The 16,331-nt window shown below is 42.8% G+C and overlaps 3 protein-coding genes across 6 annotated transcripts; all 3 read left to right on the top strand.

The window, feature by feature from the left end:
- Nucleotides 1-119: 119 nt before the first annotated feature.
- LOC144469558 (uncharacterized) lies at nt 120-9,971 on the top strand. Its single transcript, XM_078179980.1, has 2 exons — nt 120-384; nt 478-9,971. Exons 1-2 carry the CDS (start codon nt 125-127, stop codon nt 515-517), a joined length of 300 nt encoding a protein of 99 aa, XP_078036106.1. The 5' UTR covers nt 120-124; the 3' UTR covers nt 518-9,971.
- A 96-nt stretch (nt 9,972-10,067) lies between these two features.
- LOC144469557 (solute carrier family 52, riboflavin transporter, member 3-B) lies at nt 10,068-14,111 on the top strand. 4 transcript variants are annotated; one of them, XM_078179978.1, is made up of 4 exons: nt 10,068-10,200; nt 11,485-12,101; nt 12,173-12,923; nt 13,976-14,111. In XM_078179978.1, exons 2-4 carry the CDS (start codon nt 11,890-11,892, stop codon nt 13,985-13,987), a joined length of 975 nt encoding a protein of 324 aa, XP_078036104.1. In that variant the 5' UTR covers nt 10,068-10,200; nt 11,485-11,889; the 3' UTR covers nt 13,988-14,111. The 4 variants fall into 4 exon arrangements, with proteins under 4 accessions (XP_078036104.1, XP_078036105.1, XP_078036102.1 ...); XM_078179979.1 differs by having other exon boundaries at nt 12,173-12,786; nt 13,976-14,095; XM_078179976.1 differs by lacking the exon at nt 13,976-14,111 and having other exon boundaries at nt 12,173-13,260.
- LOC144469556 (riboflavin transporter 2) lies at nt 14,050-16,274 on the top strand. The gene is made up of 2 exons (XM_078179975.1): nt 14,050-14,189; nt 14,281-16,274. Exon 2 carries the CDS (start codon nt 14,323-14,325, stop codon nt 15,673-15,675), a length of 1,353 nt encoding a protein of 450 aa, XP_078036101.1. The 5' UTR covers nt 14,050-14,189; nt 14,281-14,322; the 3' UTR covers nt 15,676-16,274.
- The last annotated feature ends 57 nt before the right edge of the window (nt 16,275-16,331 follow it).

Consider the following 16,331-nt stretch of genomic DNA (forward strand, 5'->3'; position numbering starts at 1 on the left):
AGTGGAACAGCAGAGGAACGAGACGGCGGTCGCCGGGCCGGGCACTGGCGCCAGCGCCGGTTGCAGGCGTCAGTTGCCGATCGTGCAGGAGAACGACAGGAGGGTGCACCAGAACCTGGTACGGATGATGGACCGGCGGCTGAGCAATGTTCAGCTCCAGCAACACCTCTACGAAGCGGAAGAGGGTGGCGGAGGTGGCGGCGGTGGTCACGGACAGCAAAGGTACGGGGATGGCTCGCCTAGGCAGAGCGTCGTCGAGCATCAGCATCATCAGGAGCACCGACGGAGCATCGTGCAGCAGCCGAAGTCGGCCAGGTCCAGCGTGGGCAGGTCGGACAGCGCGTCGGACCGTGGGACAGACCGTTACGCCGGCTATTATTTGGGGTACGTCGGTCAGGCAGCGCACAAAAGACGTAGGACCACTTTCTGGGAGACCCTGACGGGTCTCGTGTGCTCATTGGGCGCTTTGGCTTCCAGGGCTGCCAAGATGGCCACCAGACGGGGAGAGCCACTCTGAAGAATCGCATACCGCGGACCAGTGGACTGGCGCGAGCCCGAGATTCCTCGAGCCGAGGCTCACGGAACACACAGTGACCAATTGTGATCGTGTGACGGAGTGAAGAGTGAAGAATCGCCGATCGGATTCTACGTTTTAACACCGACACGCTGGCCGGCGGCGGCTTGCGTTCCACGCACGTCCGCACCGACCGCACACACACGTCTCTCTCTCTGTCTCTATCTAATCTATCTTACACACTCTGCGACACTGTTAACAATCGTCATCCCCCACCATCGAGTTTCTTGACGACGATGACGACGGTCACACCGAGACCTCCGGGCTCGTCCCGTCAACCTCACCTGCACGCTCGACGAAGGTAGGAGCCTCGCGAGCCGTCGCGGAATCTATGCATATATATGGGTATGTGTGTATATATATGTGTGTGTACGGTAGCCAGCTGAGAAGCGCGGCGAGACGATGTTGTATATGTTGTGCGTAGAGGCTACCGAGAGAGAAGCTCTCCCTACACAAAAAAAAAGCTAAGTGGATTACACAAAAGGCGTTTCTTTCTTCTCGCGAGCTCGCCGGGCACTATATACAAGCCCGCGAGGCCCGATTAATACCGATGATCTCGACAATACGGCGGAACGGTGGCAACGGAGAACACCGAGACGATGCGGCTGGAGGCGGAGAAAGGATAACGATGATGATGATGATGATGATGCATCGTGTATTGTCCGGGGCGATAGCCGATTGATCACTTTCGTCCATTTTATTTGCCGATGGAGTCCGAGGAGGTGAACCGATGGAAAGTGGATCGGCGCGATACCTTCTCGACGACGGTCCCGCCTGAAACGAAAACCTAAGAGACCTTGAGCCAAGCTTGTCCAACTTTGATAAACCACGGAAGAGGGAAACCAAGACGGTCGGCTCTCCGACCATGGTGATGAGCGATTATTTGGATGACCGGTCGAACGAAACATAGACACGCATAAACATGTATTAGGAATAAATTGCAAAACACCGGTAGGAGAACCAGAGAGGGTTTCGATGACGGAAAACTATAAACAGGCATAGGAAAGCGATAAGGAATCAGATGTCTCGTCCACCCTCGTTTCGATTCTACACAATTTCAAATGAACACGGATACGATTAATCTATCTACTTGTCAATTTACTAAAAAAAAAAATATATAAGAAGGAGAAGAAAACAAAGGAAAAAACAAAGACGCAAACAAACAAGATATGTACCTATTTTCCTCTAAAGACTTTTTTCACCTATCGTCTGCGACTTCTTTGATAAATAAAGGATCCGTGGCGGCGTAGTCGCCGCTGAAACTCGTAAAGCAGCGTAACTTATCCGTAGTAGGTACACATCCTAAACGAATTAAAGAACAAAAAAAATGATATGATAAATAAAAACATAGAGTACAGTCGATGTTACCGTAACAAAAAAAAAAAAGAAAGTAGGCGAACCGGAGGGGCGTTGTTCGATCTCGTCGCGGAGCAATTCACGTGGTGTACACAGGCAGGCGCCGGTGTTCGGCTCGAGAGCCGACCACTCGTTTCGATCAACGCAGGCCGCAAGATCAGGGTATAAAAGTTCTCTCACATGATCGACTCGTCGTCTGCACGGGGCGCGTCGAATAATCGCGATTGGTATATTTCCTTGGACTGCAGATTTCGCATCTCTCGAACGCTGGAAGGGGGCGAATTTCATTAGACTTCATAGTTAAAAAACTATGCTGATTTAAAATTCTTCAATTAAAATTCTTTGACTGGTCAGATTAAGTTAAAAGCTCCCGAACAAGCGAGCTATCTTTTGGTATTTCTTTCAATAAATGGAAAACAAACACAGATCTGTTTCTTCTTTGAATTACTCGCGCACATGCAAACAAAGATTAAGAATTCGAAGTCGTAAAGCAACGGTCGCAGACCCGCGGCTACTATGCCTTGCTAAAGCTTGCTCCTGCCATTATTCTTTCCACGAAGTGGAAGTTACCAAGGGGCAAGATAGACGCAGTCCGGGTTCAAGTTAATAAATATCCCCGTGCAGAGCGTAGAAACACGAACGTGTCGCGTCACATGTAAGACCTAGATCGAAGCAGCAGCGAATTTATAGCACGTCGAAGGTGCACACTTGTTTTCCCAGTGACCCCGGCCGCTTTCTCCATCCTCGAGAACGCGGGGCCGGGCATCGAACGATACTTGGACCTTTGGATCGCATGCTTGGTCACCTAATTTCCTGCTCGTCCCATCCCGTCGAGCACTCCGGGATCGACGTTTCGATGTTTAACTATAGTCTCTTTAGTCCTGACTCGAGATTCTCTTTTTTCCCCCTGACTCGTTCGCCCGACGGAAACGCACCAATTAACGCTAACACTTCATTTCGTCGAAGCGGAATCGGAACGACGAACTTGAATCCCAGCGGCTCCTGAACTCTTCTCGAACCACAAAGGGCCTCTGCACCTCCTTCAAAATCTCTTCGCTCCCCGACTTTCCAATCTCCTTTCGGATCCCTCTAGTTCCCGTTTTCTTGTTCTTGAAAGCACAGACGCCCCTCTCACCTTTGATCTGTCGGAAGCCATCGCGAGTACAGATCTTCTTGATCTTTAAGAAACCCTCTTTCCACGTGAATGTTTTATTTAGTCTCGAGGCTTTCCTGGTTTCCCTGATCTCCAGCGCCCGCACAAACAGACACGTTTAGGAACCGCTGGTCTTTGTCTTCTATGTCTAGCTGCGCGCGCGCGTTTACCTGAAAAATAACAAGATCAATCTCGTCGTTCGATGGAACGATGGTCGAGCCCGACGTTCGACGGTGAAGTTTCTATACGCGAGACCATCCTCTCATTGATCATCGCGATGCAATCAATTACCGAAATTAAACGGTTTGAATCGGCCCTTTCGGGTGAGTACTTGGCCCTGGTCACGATTCACGAATCGATTCGGAAACATTAGAATTGCAGCCGTCTCTCGATCAATCTCCTACTCGCGTGATCTATCCTTTCTTTGGTTGAAAATACCATCGGTATCGAAACACTCTCCGTGAAGAAATACTAATTTTTTCCGTGGATATTTTTCGATGGAATATCTTTTCCATATCAATGGACGCGAGCGCGACTTCGCCGAAGTCATAGCTGTACGTATAATAATACTATCTTGAAGAAGTTGCTCGGTGGATTTTTCATGGTCCATCGAGTAGGAGTTAGACGACGTTCCTTGCTGATGGCAGGCCGCAAACTCAACTGAAAGGGTCCAAGCACTCGGGAGCGTCCTCGCAAGGATCCTCCCACGCGTTTCAGAGATTTCGACAGGGCGTCCCATTAAAAGCTCCGTTCCCGTTCCGGGTATGCGGTCGTCCCAGCGTTACCGTTTCCCCCATTTCTCTCTAATCGTACTTGCAGGCGACGCTGCACACTGGAACACGTGTGCATGCGCGATACGTGCACGTCAGTGTGCAGGTCCGACACATCGGTAGCTAACGATCGATACGGCACCGTCAGTCCACAACCGCGTACGCGTTTAATAGACCACCATGAGTCGTCGTCGTCGCCGCCGTCGCCGTCATGTACGGCGCACGTGTGCCCGCAGGTGATTCGAGCGCACCTGCATCACGCGAAACTCGTCAAGTACCGCCGGTAGATAGCTGAAAGCCTCGATGCCGGAAGCTAGAGCCCATCGGCGCTGGATCATGCCGCTCGATTAATTACTCCGCAGTTAAGCATTCCGTTTACTGCAGCCCTCTTAATCGGAATTGTTCCTTTGCGTCTTCGCCATTGGCTAAACCTGCAACACGTTCAGTGTTAAAGACTTATAGACTCTTTGAACGATCCGCTTAGTTTGGCCAGGCGATCGTTCTGGAGTTTATGAAAGAAACAGAGATAGTATCTTTATGTAAGATCAAAATTATCCAAGATGATTTCCAATATATGTGCCCGTAATGTTTCGGTTCGAGCGGTCTTTTAGCAATCCGGTTGATTAATATCGTGCTATAAATTTTAATTGAAATCCGATCCCAAGTAGTATCATCCGGTCAATGTTTTATTGAAGTTCGGTTGCTCGAATCATCGACGGCGCTCGTGTACTCGACTCGAGAACCTGATACCGTTTCCAACGTCTCGAGGAGAGAGCAGTGCCGCATCAGGTGGAGCTACTTCGGCGATAAATCATGCTTACCCATCGGTGACTTTAATCCGCCGGCATACCGCGGACACGGATACGTCGCATAAAAGTTTTATCTCTCCTCTGGCGTAGCGGAGTCTGTATACTTTGTATATAACTGTACTAAACTGTTGAAGATTTACGAAAGAAGATTACGAGAGTTGTGCCTATACGCGTGCGAAGCGGAGAAGGATTTCACGAGGATCGTTGGGACCGAGCATCCTCCGTGGGCGATCGAACCGTCGCGTCCTGGAATTTTGCATTTTGTAACACCGAGAAGTTTCCGAGGCCACTAAGTAGGGACATCCTCGAAGGTTTCTGATGTCATTTCTGAGTCGAATAACTTCGCTGATCTGAAAATTTACACTGTAAATTCGCCGGTAATTTGAACTTTAAGCTACTTAGCGGAGAACCAGCGGTACTCTAATCGCGAAAGAATGGTAGCTCTCAGCGTCGCGCTAATGATATCCTAATCATAGTTTGCGGGCCGGCCCCCGAAACCCTTCAAGAAAGATAAAGCTAACAAATAGCGTCCCACCCCGTAATTATCCCCTGAGAATGATCTTTCCGTCGCGCGTCGCCGCACCGGCAAACTTGGTTTTCGAGTCAGCGGGAATTTATTCAATTTCGTCGCGACGCCGGCCGAGAAAATCGGCGCCTTATTTCCATTTTATCATGGCGGCCGGCTAAATTCATGTCGTTCTCAAGATTACGTTTCCCTGGTCGACCTCCAGAGGCGACAAAAGCGACCGCGGCAAGCAGACCGCAGGTAAATTGAATCTTCCGGATTTGTGGCGGTCAAAAGCTGTGAACCACCAAGGAAGATCGATCCCAAGATCCTCGAGGGTTGATCCTACGCCTACGATGGTTGAGGATCCGCTGACGTCTAAATGTATGTTCCCGTAAATGTGTTAAAGGGAGAAAGCGTAGAAGAAGTGGTTCTGCTTCTTGCATTGTACTCGATTCAAACTGTCTCATCTTATTATGTGCGCAGGGATGAAATGGTGGCTGGAACGATTTGATGGATTGCTGACTGTGACGATGCTTACGTTGGTACTCTGTAAATAAGCAATATTTAAATATTTTTCTTTGGGGAATCGTACGCTTTGTTCTTGAAACATTTGGGACACGTTACTAAGTAATTCGAGGGAGCAAAGAAGATTTTCTTTTAAGAAACATGACACCTGTATAATTCTGCTGACGTGTTGCGGCGAGGTCTCAGCGTTTTAGTTGTCCAAGGCTATGTACTAACTTGCTCGCCTAAACTTTTCATTGAGAAGACCTTGTCAGCCAATTACAGAAATTACTCTTTGGACAAATTCGGATTAAAAAAGACACGGTCTGCACCCGTTCGCCCAGCCATCTGCTCGTCCCTGTAAATACACATAGAGATGCAGAAGCGTCTCCGAATGCTTGTCTCCGATGTGAAGCGTCAACGAGCCCCGAGCTCGGCACCGGACGCCTATAGTCTACTACAGCCTCTGCAGCTTTCACCGAGCCCGGGGAATCGTCGGCAATAACACCCGATTGTATCTACTGTAATTGTATCGTTGTGCAATTTGTCAGATTTTATCGATCGTGCTCGTTCGCGAACGTAGCGACACTCGCGAGAGCAGCGTTCAGCTCGGTTTTTCTTTTTCCGTCGTGTTCATTCCTCGAGCCGGCGGAAGCATAACCCTGGAGAATATCTTGTGTACCTTGCCGACCACCCCGCAAAACCATATCCCCGGAAATCAGTCCAACGAACCGATGTTTCACGGTTTTCGTAACCAGAGATTTTCTATCGAATACGCTTGCGACAGGCGTGACAACAGCTCTGACAATCGCACCGAATCCGACCGTGGAGGAGATCCTGAAGTCTGTCAGCGCGACGAGCCGCGATTCTGGAAGCCTAGCCGCGGTGCCAGAGGCTGGAAAATGGTTGCCGGATGCCTCGATTAGGATCGTCGCTTGTATAAAAGGACAACGTTTCAACGGCGTCAGAACAGCCCTCGCTATATTTGTGTTATTTACATGTATTTTAGTAAAAACGCGGCAGCAGATGACTACAGCACAGCATCAACTCCATCTTTTACCTTTTTCCCACCGGCATCGTATTGATGCTGGTCTGATACCGTTCAGACGTTGTAATATTAAGTGAGAGACGACCTTTACCGATAGAATCTTTCAAATACAATTGACCACTAACGAGACCCCGGATAAGTGACAAAGAACACGAAGCGAGAGGCGGATTGAAAGAGGTGAACTTAGGGGTCGCGATTTAAAACGTGTATCAAAACATGGCCGAGCACGGGACCGATAAAAATGGATTTATATTTCTTCACTCTCGTACGATCCTCAAAAACAGTTGCGAAGAATTCCCAGGATAAATACAAATGATAAATTAAGAAGTAAACGATATATCTCCTCACATTAATCTTAATTGTATTCGCGTGTCAACTGATTGAATTCAGTAATTAATATTCAATTCCGAGAAAGATTTGGCTCTTTACTTGCGTACATTGTACACAAAGACATAATTTCGCTGTGACAGTTCTGCAATTTGATACGTTTGTTTGAAGTATGAGATTACAAGTAAGAATGTCTTCTTGAGCAACTATTTTTAGCAGCTCGCGAGGGTCACAGAATATTTGTCAAATATCCGTGTAACAGTATATTAAAAATGGATATAGTTTAGTATGATCAACTCACCACGATGAACTAGAGTTCTAGAGTAAAAATCTAACTAGCGAACTCTATGAACTCAAAAGTTCATTGCCATGGGTAGGTCATGCCGTGCTACAGCCTCAGAGATTCTATTTGAGGATCCTGAAACAGGAGACCTCTAGGACAAACCATTCCGCGTCTTCGCACGCGTTGCGAGGAGTTAACGGCGAGTTAACGAGATTACTTGTTCGCGATCCTCGTGCCCGCGATTCGGCTCGGCACTTCAGTCAATTAAAATTCACTCTCACGAGGGCCGAGCGTGGGCAACGTTCTCTAGGAAGCGTGTTACACAAATTGGAATGATCACACGTTCGGGATTTATCAGTCGGATCGCCACGCCAGTCGGGTTCAAGGAATCCTGTTCCCTGATCCCGCCTTTCTGGTCATTTCTTTTATCATCGCGGTTCCCTGTCGCCTTTCGCGACTTATCAGTCGAATATTCCCGCCGCGCCGCTTTGCGTTCACCGCGATTAGCATTCCCGGGGAAATCTGTCGCGGCAGTTTGCGTCAGCCTATCGGTGCAATTGACCTCTCCGGGACCTTTTGAGGACACTGATTAATAGAATCGCGACGAGGAGTCGGCGATGGAATGAAGTTTGTTGGACAGCGGTAGCAGACGTCGCGCATCGCTCGATGAAGTTGCGGAACGCTTCGCGACCCGCTCGGTTGAAGCCTTTGTTCGGCTATGTAAATATCGGACAACGGCCTCTAACCCAGACCCCATTCTCCGAGCTAGGACCGATATTGCTACCCCACTCCAAACGTCGCATAATTAATTTCTGTCCATCGATATTCCGCGTCTGTAACTCTTTTCAAGGGAGGCGGATGTTAATATCGCTGCTCCCGGGTCCGCGTTATCGGTTTTCCTTAAAATCGAGACCTGAAATATGAAGGGCATTACTATCGGTGCACATTCGCCAGGAGAGAGCTGGGCGGTCTTGCAGCCCCGGAATTCATATCGTAAAGTGAATAGAATATTCGGTCGCGAAACAAACGTTCTCGCAGCGCAATTCCTTCTCCATTTCAGTTTACATAACTTCTGGATTCCTCTAACGCGATGGAGAACGCGTTCGCAGCTGACATCAGTGAAATACGAACTTCTTCAGCTGCGGAAGCATTTGAACGCCGGTGTACTCTGTAGATATTCTTTTGCGCTATCGTCAGCTTGAGTTATCTGCAACTTCCATAATCCGAGGCTTGGCGAACGATGATAACCGATCGATGGCATTCCGATCAAATCATCGAAGCAGATCTCATCACTTACCATCGAATGTTTGTACCATAAAACAGATGAGCATCCGAAAAAAAATTACGCAGCGGTTCACAGAACGATACATACGGTTCGTAGTGCGCGCTGGCAGACGGCGACACACCATGAAACAATAACCAACCCCTGTAATCATTTTCGTGACGACGTCCGGCCACGTTAGATCACTGAGACACGATCGTCCGAGATACGATTCACCTAGGATTACCAGATCTTCTCTTCTTAGAGTACATCAATTCTTGCTGGGCTACGCCAAATCATTTCTGTTGGTCTCCTTCAGTCGTCTCTTGGTTGCGCAAACGTTTTTGTTTAAGTAGAATGTTCAGCACCAATTTGACAAACTTATTAGCTGTTGGAACGTGGATACAATACTTTATAGAAATATCTTTCTCTCTGTTTGCGTAAACCTTTTGACCTAAGCAGGAGACGACACAGATTTTACAAACTTATTGTCCGTTTGAAAAGTGTTTGTTCCTTAGGATTCGGTAAACTCTGAACAAACGATATCTTTGTACTTATTTATAAGAAGATACGTGAAACATGCCGAAATCTATGAACAGTTATCATAGATTATTTCTTATTCGTCGAACTTTCCTACGATTGTAAGAATTAGAGGTGTGAAATGTACTCATTTTGATGTGGTACCATCTGGTAACCCTAGATCTACCACAAACTCATTTTTCTCACAGTAATTTTACCGTAAGTATGTTTTTCCGTGTCTTTTTCGTCGAATTTAGGCGTCACGTTCTTTCTTATCGACACGACTTCCTCCCCGGTGGATGAGCGTCGCCGCTTCTGGCCCCCGCGTCCTCCACCGCCATTTACTTTATCGTCGCTTGGAAAAAAAAAAAGTGAAAAATGAAAACGAGAAGCGCGGCGTTTGGGCTTTAACAACGAACAGTCCGGACGTTATGAGGAAAAATTACCATCCACGATCATTAGTATTCGTGGTTGCGATAAACCGACTTACGGTAATTACGAGAATGCGTTCCTGGCACGACGATAAATAATGGCACCAACGGCCGGAGGAAGTCGGAGGCGTTTCCTTTTTCAAGCTTCTATGAGCCTCGTGACGACTCTTTTTCGATTGATGTATGTTTCGTAAACGTTTTTACGCACGATGTAAACGCACCTACTTAAACGCAAAGACAAAAAAATGCCCTTTTTTCATCCGTGTGGTCTATTCAGAAAAATAAAAAATAAAAAATAAACAATGCGATCGCAACCGTCACATGTTTCCCAAAGAGTTTTGAGGATATATTATATATTATACATACTAATGTACTTAAACCATCTGTGAGTCTGCCTCGTCTTTTATAAAGTTCTTGCTATATTCAAACTGATGGTGGTTCTTACTTCTTCCTCTCCTTTGTCCATGCGCAACTCGACTACAACCTTCTCTGTGTTGTGACATATCAATTGTACGGTAGAATAGTGTGTCGCGTTTCTTCGTGCTTAAAACAATCGGATTCACGTTACACTTCACGTGAGAAAACGTTCTCCGCTCCCATTTCAACGGCACCGATGCGATGTTCTGTAACGGACGACCGAGCACGTATATTGAAACAGTAAGTCAATAAATGTTTTTTAAAGTCAATTGTATACATGTTTACTTTCTCCGGTGACTGTTTTAGGGGGCAACGCGCACCTTTGATATACCAAAGATATCAGTTCTCTCCTTTTTAATATTTTTATTTGTTTCCGGAGAATTTTAACCATACTCTTCCCAACCTTTTTCTTTCAAAATTTTGCGGTAACCATTGTATCTCGAAAACTAACAGACAGATTATGTAGAAAGTCATAGAGCTTCGATATACATGTACCATTATTTGCATATGTGCAATTCAAATATTATCGTTTCCTTTCTACGAATAAAAAAAGACAGCTATTTCTCTAGAAAATCAGACTTCGAATCTGAAATATCTGCCATTTTCTGAAGAATAAATATTTGTAGAAACGGCTAAGACGAGAACATCTTTCGAATATTTGCTATAGAAGAACATTTCTTTCATTTTTCCCGAAGAGAAATTTAGAAATTAGTAACCACTGACGTTCTTTTTGCGTTCCTACACCTACGCAAAACCACGTCTGGGTGACTAACTTCACGATATTTTCCTCTAGAAATTCCAGGCTATATGCTACGTAATTCAGGATACATATACGTATATACATATTTTACAATAGAAAAAATTTTGCAGGATATACATATTTTTTCTTTATTTTAATCTTTTTTCGCGATTTTAGATGCACTTTACCTATGTTGCCCCTTAATCGGTTTCGTAAATTCGACGCCTATTGCTTAGCAGCTTAGCAAATAATCCGGAACACCTGTGTGAGTGAAAATTGCTATCGCGTGTCGCTAAAAATGTAGTCATGTACAGCAGAAACCGCAATTTGTGATCACAAGGGGACGTGGTTTCAATTGTGGTGCAATTAACGGAGGAAAAGGCACAGTCATATGACGGTCGTCTATAAAATAGGACAGTATCATTTTATCTATCCGATTGGAAGGGACAAATCGTCGTACAATTACGAGCAACATGGCGTATCGGCCAATATATTGATAACCTCGTAACGAACAAAAAAAAAACGTTAACTACTAATAACTTACGAAGCAGTTTCGGATTGCTGTTAATCATCGAAGACAGCAGTTGTGCCGCGACCGTCTTTCGATTTGCATGCCAATCATTCGTGCCTATAACATACGTAGTTTCGCCAAACTGGTTTTTGCAGTGCCGTTTCAAACGCTCTCTAGTTAAACTGGAACACGCAGCCGCGAATTTCAAACGTGCATGCGCGATTCGAGAATTAGACCCGTCGTGGATCGTCTTGTGACCTGTGACATTTTATAGGTTATGTCTGGCATGGGAAAACGGAAGAAAAATGTCTTGAGAGCAGCTTAATCGAGTGTGAAATTTGCGGTTAATCTGAAGAACGGTCCGAGGAAGTATTCGCATGACAAAGGAATCAACGATCACTGTGATCGTAACACCGAAGCAGTATTGAATAATCATCCTAGATAACTCGTATATCGAGAAAACATTTCTTCTTTTGATACATACACGTATTTTTACATGAACTGTCTGCGCGTACGACAATAATAAGAAATCGAACGCTGAGGATTGCTTAAGGCGCAAAGTTCACAGATTTTTATGTTAGTAAAAACGTGAAACACGGCGAGAGAACAGGATAAATCGTGCCATCGAGGTCAACCGACCTATGTGGATCCATTGTTAAGGCACGAAAAGGAACCAAAGATGTTGAATCAGAAATTAAGTAACAGGAGGTTGCTGGTCGATCTTCTCGCACTAATGTTTGGCCTTGGTGCATGGGTTGGTATCAATGGTATATATGTGCAACTACCTCTTCTAGTTAATACTTCTCCGGAAGGATGGAGTCTTCCAGCACATATGGTAGTGTTAGTTCAAATAGCCAACTTGGGACCAATACTTTACACATTATATATAAAGTGAGTATTCTATATACAGGTACAGCGTCATACGTAACCCGCAAGTTTATTAAGTAATTATTGCATTTCAGGTATAGTTCATGGGTATGCGACAAACTCATTATCTACTTGCTCCTGGCTGCAGCATCATTGGCAACATTTATATTGGCTTTCGTGTACCATAAGACATCTATAGTATTTGGCAGTGAGCATTCCACAGCTCTCCTGTCATTGATGTTTGTAACAGCCATCGTTGGATGTACGAGCTCAGTTCTGTTTATGCCTTATATGAGGAACTACAGAGAAATCTATTTGGTGACCTATCTTATAGGAGAAGGACTCAGCGGATTTATACCTAGTGTGGTAGCATTGATTCAAGGTGTTGGTGGAAATCCAACATGCTTGAATACCACAAAACCAGATTCACCTCATATAGAATTTATGCCACATTATCCGGACCCCAGGTTTTCGTGTCAGGCCTTCTTTATTTTCACTGGCACTTTATTGTTCCTATGTTATTTGTCTTTCCTAGGACTGAATAAAATGTCTATGGCCATTGGTGAGCGTGTTAAAACTCCGGGAAGTATGGAGACTTTACCAACAGATACAAGAGCACCACCAAGCTATAAGACAGACTCTGGATGGACAATGTCCAAACAACTGTATTCGTACTTACTGATCATGATAGCTCTCGTTTGTTTCTTAGGTAATGGTACATTGCCAAGTATTCAATCATATTCCTGTTTACCATATGGAAATATTGCATATCATTTAACTGTTACCTTATCTGCAATGTCTGGACCATTGGCAATGTGTTTAGGTTTCTTTATAAAAACACCAAAAGTAAGTGTTCTCACTGCCTCAACAGCAGTTCTTATAATACTGTCTGGCTTTATCTGCTTCTTAGCTGCCACATCACCTACTCCACCTTTACAAGGTACATGGTTAGGTGAATTTTTAGTTGTTTTATCATGGGTTTTAATTAGTGGTTTAATAGGATTCATTAAATTGGGCATTACTACATTGTTTAGGCCCGACCCAGGCAGAGGTCTATATTATACCGGTGTAGCTACACAAATAGGCTCATTGATTGGAGCAATAGTTACATTTGTTCTGGTTAATCATGCAAATGTGTTTCACTCTTATTCACCATGTTCGGCACTTACAGAACAATGACACTTTGTCTAATAGACACAAGTAATGATATGAATAAAAAATTATATAATTGTGCAGTGTTCTAAAAGGATAGAGAGGATAAAATTTTAATATTCTTAGTGCCTGCTCTTAGGGATTATAATGTAGGGAAGATATATATATATATATATATTATATATAGAGTGCATACAAGTTTGTGATAAAAAACGACAACTTGTGATAAAAAAAAAACATGACTTTATATGCACCCTATATGTATGAATATATATTACTAGTATTAAAAATGCTTGCATCAGAAGATGTTGGGGTAAAGGGTCACTTATAAAAAATGTACAGGAATAAATATTTTATGAAATTCAAGTAATTTTCAATATATATTTGAAAGAAATTGGTTCTTATTTAGACGAATGAACGTACTTCAAGGGGCTTTATACATTTAGAACATAAATATTTTATACATAATTATAAATTAGACTTGATACATCTCAATACAACATGTGCAATTTCACGACGTCATTCATTGCAATGTATGTGTGTGCGTATGTTTACTGCTATATTCAACAAAGAATTACTAGTGTTGTACAATCATCAGTTCTGTAACAGCATTATCTAAATTCAAATTACACTGATGCATGTTAGAAGACAATGTATGTAACCATATTTCATCATAAATTTAACTGTCATTTTGTCAATTTAAGCATACAAACTTTGTACATTATCTGATAAATTTTATTGTCCAGATTAAGGAATAGCTGTGAAGGCAGAGGCCATATCATTTCATCAGATCAGTTTCTCTGGCAAGAGTGCACTATACGCTAGAACCCCAATCAACCATCTATGTAGTACCTTTAAAATTTTTGCATAAGTACACGTAATACAAAGTGCTATTGTTGGTGAAATACAGTATCTTGTAAAATAAATAATTTAAAAAAAAAGACTTATAAACACGTCTAGGTGAGGATATTAATATTGCAAGATACATGTATAATTTTTAAAATGCAAATTTATCTAATCATCTTTAAATTTCTTCTTGGTCATTATTCAGGAACAAGTTCGGGATCTGTTTCTTGTGTAAGCAAATGACAAAATGACAAATGCTTCTCAAGATTCTGAAAAATGCCAAAGAAAAGATTCCATGGTTGCTCATATTCTTGTAGTTGTATTCGGTATATCTACATGGATTGGTATTAATGGAATATATGTGCAAGTACCAGTACTTATCAATACATCGCCCGAAGGCTGGACTCTGCCGTCTTATTTAGTGCTAGTAATACAGGCTGCAAATGTTGGACCTTTGCTTTATATGATTTTGCAACATTTAAGGCGGAAGATAAACGAGCCTTGGTGGATATTGAGCTTGTTGTTTTTAGGCAGTTGTGCGATGGGACTACTATCGTTTTTCCATTCGGAAACGATCGTTATAAATGGAATTGAATATAGTTTTGTATTATTTATTTTAGCGTTTTTCAACGCTCTGGTAGGCTGCTTCAGCTCTGTGCTATTTATGCCATATCTTCGCAATTTTAGCAAAAATTATTTAGTATCGTTCTTCATAGGGGAAGGTTTAAGCGGCGTATTACCAAGTATAGTTGCCTTAATTCAAGGAGTTGCAGACAACTCAGAATGTACAGTCTCCAAAAACGATACCACGAATGCCATGAAACTGAATTTAAAGTTTTCTTCAAGCGATTACTTTCTTTTCATTTTTATCGTTCTATCCTTATCTTTAACTTCATTTATTGTGTTAGAGTATTCGTCCTTAGTGCAAAGTACAAGAGATCTTGATAAGTCTGATAATACAATGTCTAATGAAACACACATAAACATTCCTACTATGTCGAATCATAGACAAGATAGAAAATCTTGTCCAATAACAGAACATAAGCTGGACTTTGATCTGTATGATAATGTTGATAAAGGCCTAAACCCACAGAGCCACTATTATTTATTTATACTATTGACTATTTGTTGCTTCTTTAGCAATGGTATCTTTCCTGGCATTCAATCTTATTCTTGCTTACCATATGGAAATGTAGCATACAAACTATCGATTACGTTTGCCCAATTTGCGAATCCCTTGGTATGTTTGTTAGCATACTGGTTTGTAGTGTCTGACACAGCACGTATTACTTATTTAACTATAATATGTTCGGTTATTGGAAGTTATGTTATATATTTATCGTTAATGTCGCCTACTCCACCGCTGCAACATACTACGCTTGGCGTTTTTCTAGTTGTGATAGCGTGGACGACTTTAATAGGCTTGATTTCCTATTTAAAATTAATTATAGTGTCTGTACTTAAAAAATCAAGGATGCCGACAATACTCTTAAAAGCGGGTGCTTTTATGCAAATAGGATCCGCAAGCGGAGCTGTAATTACATTTTTGGCAATTAATTTGACAAATTATTTCAATATGTATGATCCTTGTAGTTTGTGACTTAATAATGCAATTATGATATCACTGTGCACTTTGTACGAGAACTGATGATTGATGCAACCTTGTTGACGAGTCGGCAATTAAACCAACAATTTATAACGATAACGAATTATCAAAATATCATTTAATCGAAAAAAATGAGAGACACACAGATATATTTTATCCAAAACCATATTTTTGTAACTGTACACAAATGTTTGCATTTATCAACGAACTTATCATGAATCTAGATAAGTATACAATAATATAAAGACAATTGTACAAATGTTGAACGCATGTTATGAAACAATATTGCGGAAAGAAATATTCCAAGATAATGATAGTGTGATTACTACCTTCTCCTTAAGTATTGCCTTTTTTATGCGATGTTTTAAAGAGTATACAGACAAATGTAAGAGTTGTTATATTGAAGAACGGTGTGTCGTATTGCGATTGCGATCGCTTAAATATCATTTTTACATTACGATTGTTAATTGATTTTCGATGATTGTTATACAGCATTGATTTTAAATCTAAAAGTGCGCGTTGTGTTACGCCGATGTGAAAGAATGTAGCAAATTCGATCTGTGAATTAATAAATCAATTTATTGTTTAAGAAACTGTAACTTTATTGATCCGTCAGAATTAACCAAAACAAAAAGACGTTTATCAAAATT

The sequence above is a fragment of the Augochlora pura genome, chromosome 4 (assembly GCF_028453695.1).
Source record: "Augochlora pura isolate Apur16 chromosome 4, APUR_v2.2.1, whole genome shotgun sequence".
Classification (NCBI taxonomy): Eukaryota; Metazoa; Arthropoda; class Insecta; order Hymenoptera; family Halictidae; genus Augochlora; species Augochlora pura.

Coding starts and splice junctions, on each gene's coding strand:
- LOC144469558 (XM_078179980.1), top strand. CDS start 125: ATGATGGACCGGCGGCTGAGCAATGTTCAGCTCCAGCAACACCTCTAC. Junction 385..477: donor TACGCCGGCTATTATTTGGG/GTACGTCGGTCA, acceptor TTTGGCTTCCAG/GGCTGCCAAGATGGCCACCA.
- LOC144469557 (XM_078179976.1), top strand. CDS start 11,890: ATGTTGAATCAGAAATTAAGTAACAGGAGGTTGCTGGTCGATCTTCTC. Junction 12,102..12,172: donor CTTTACACATTATATATAAA/GTGAGTATTCTA, acceptor ATTGCATTTCAG/GTATAGTTCATGGGTATGCG.
- LOC144469556 (XM_078179975.1), top strand. CDS start 14,323: ATGACAAATGCTTCTCAAGATTCTGAAAAATGCCAAAGAAAAGATTCC.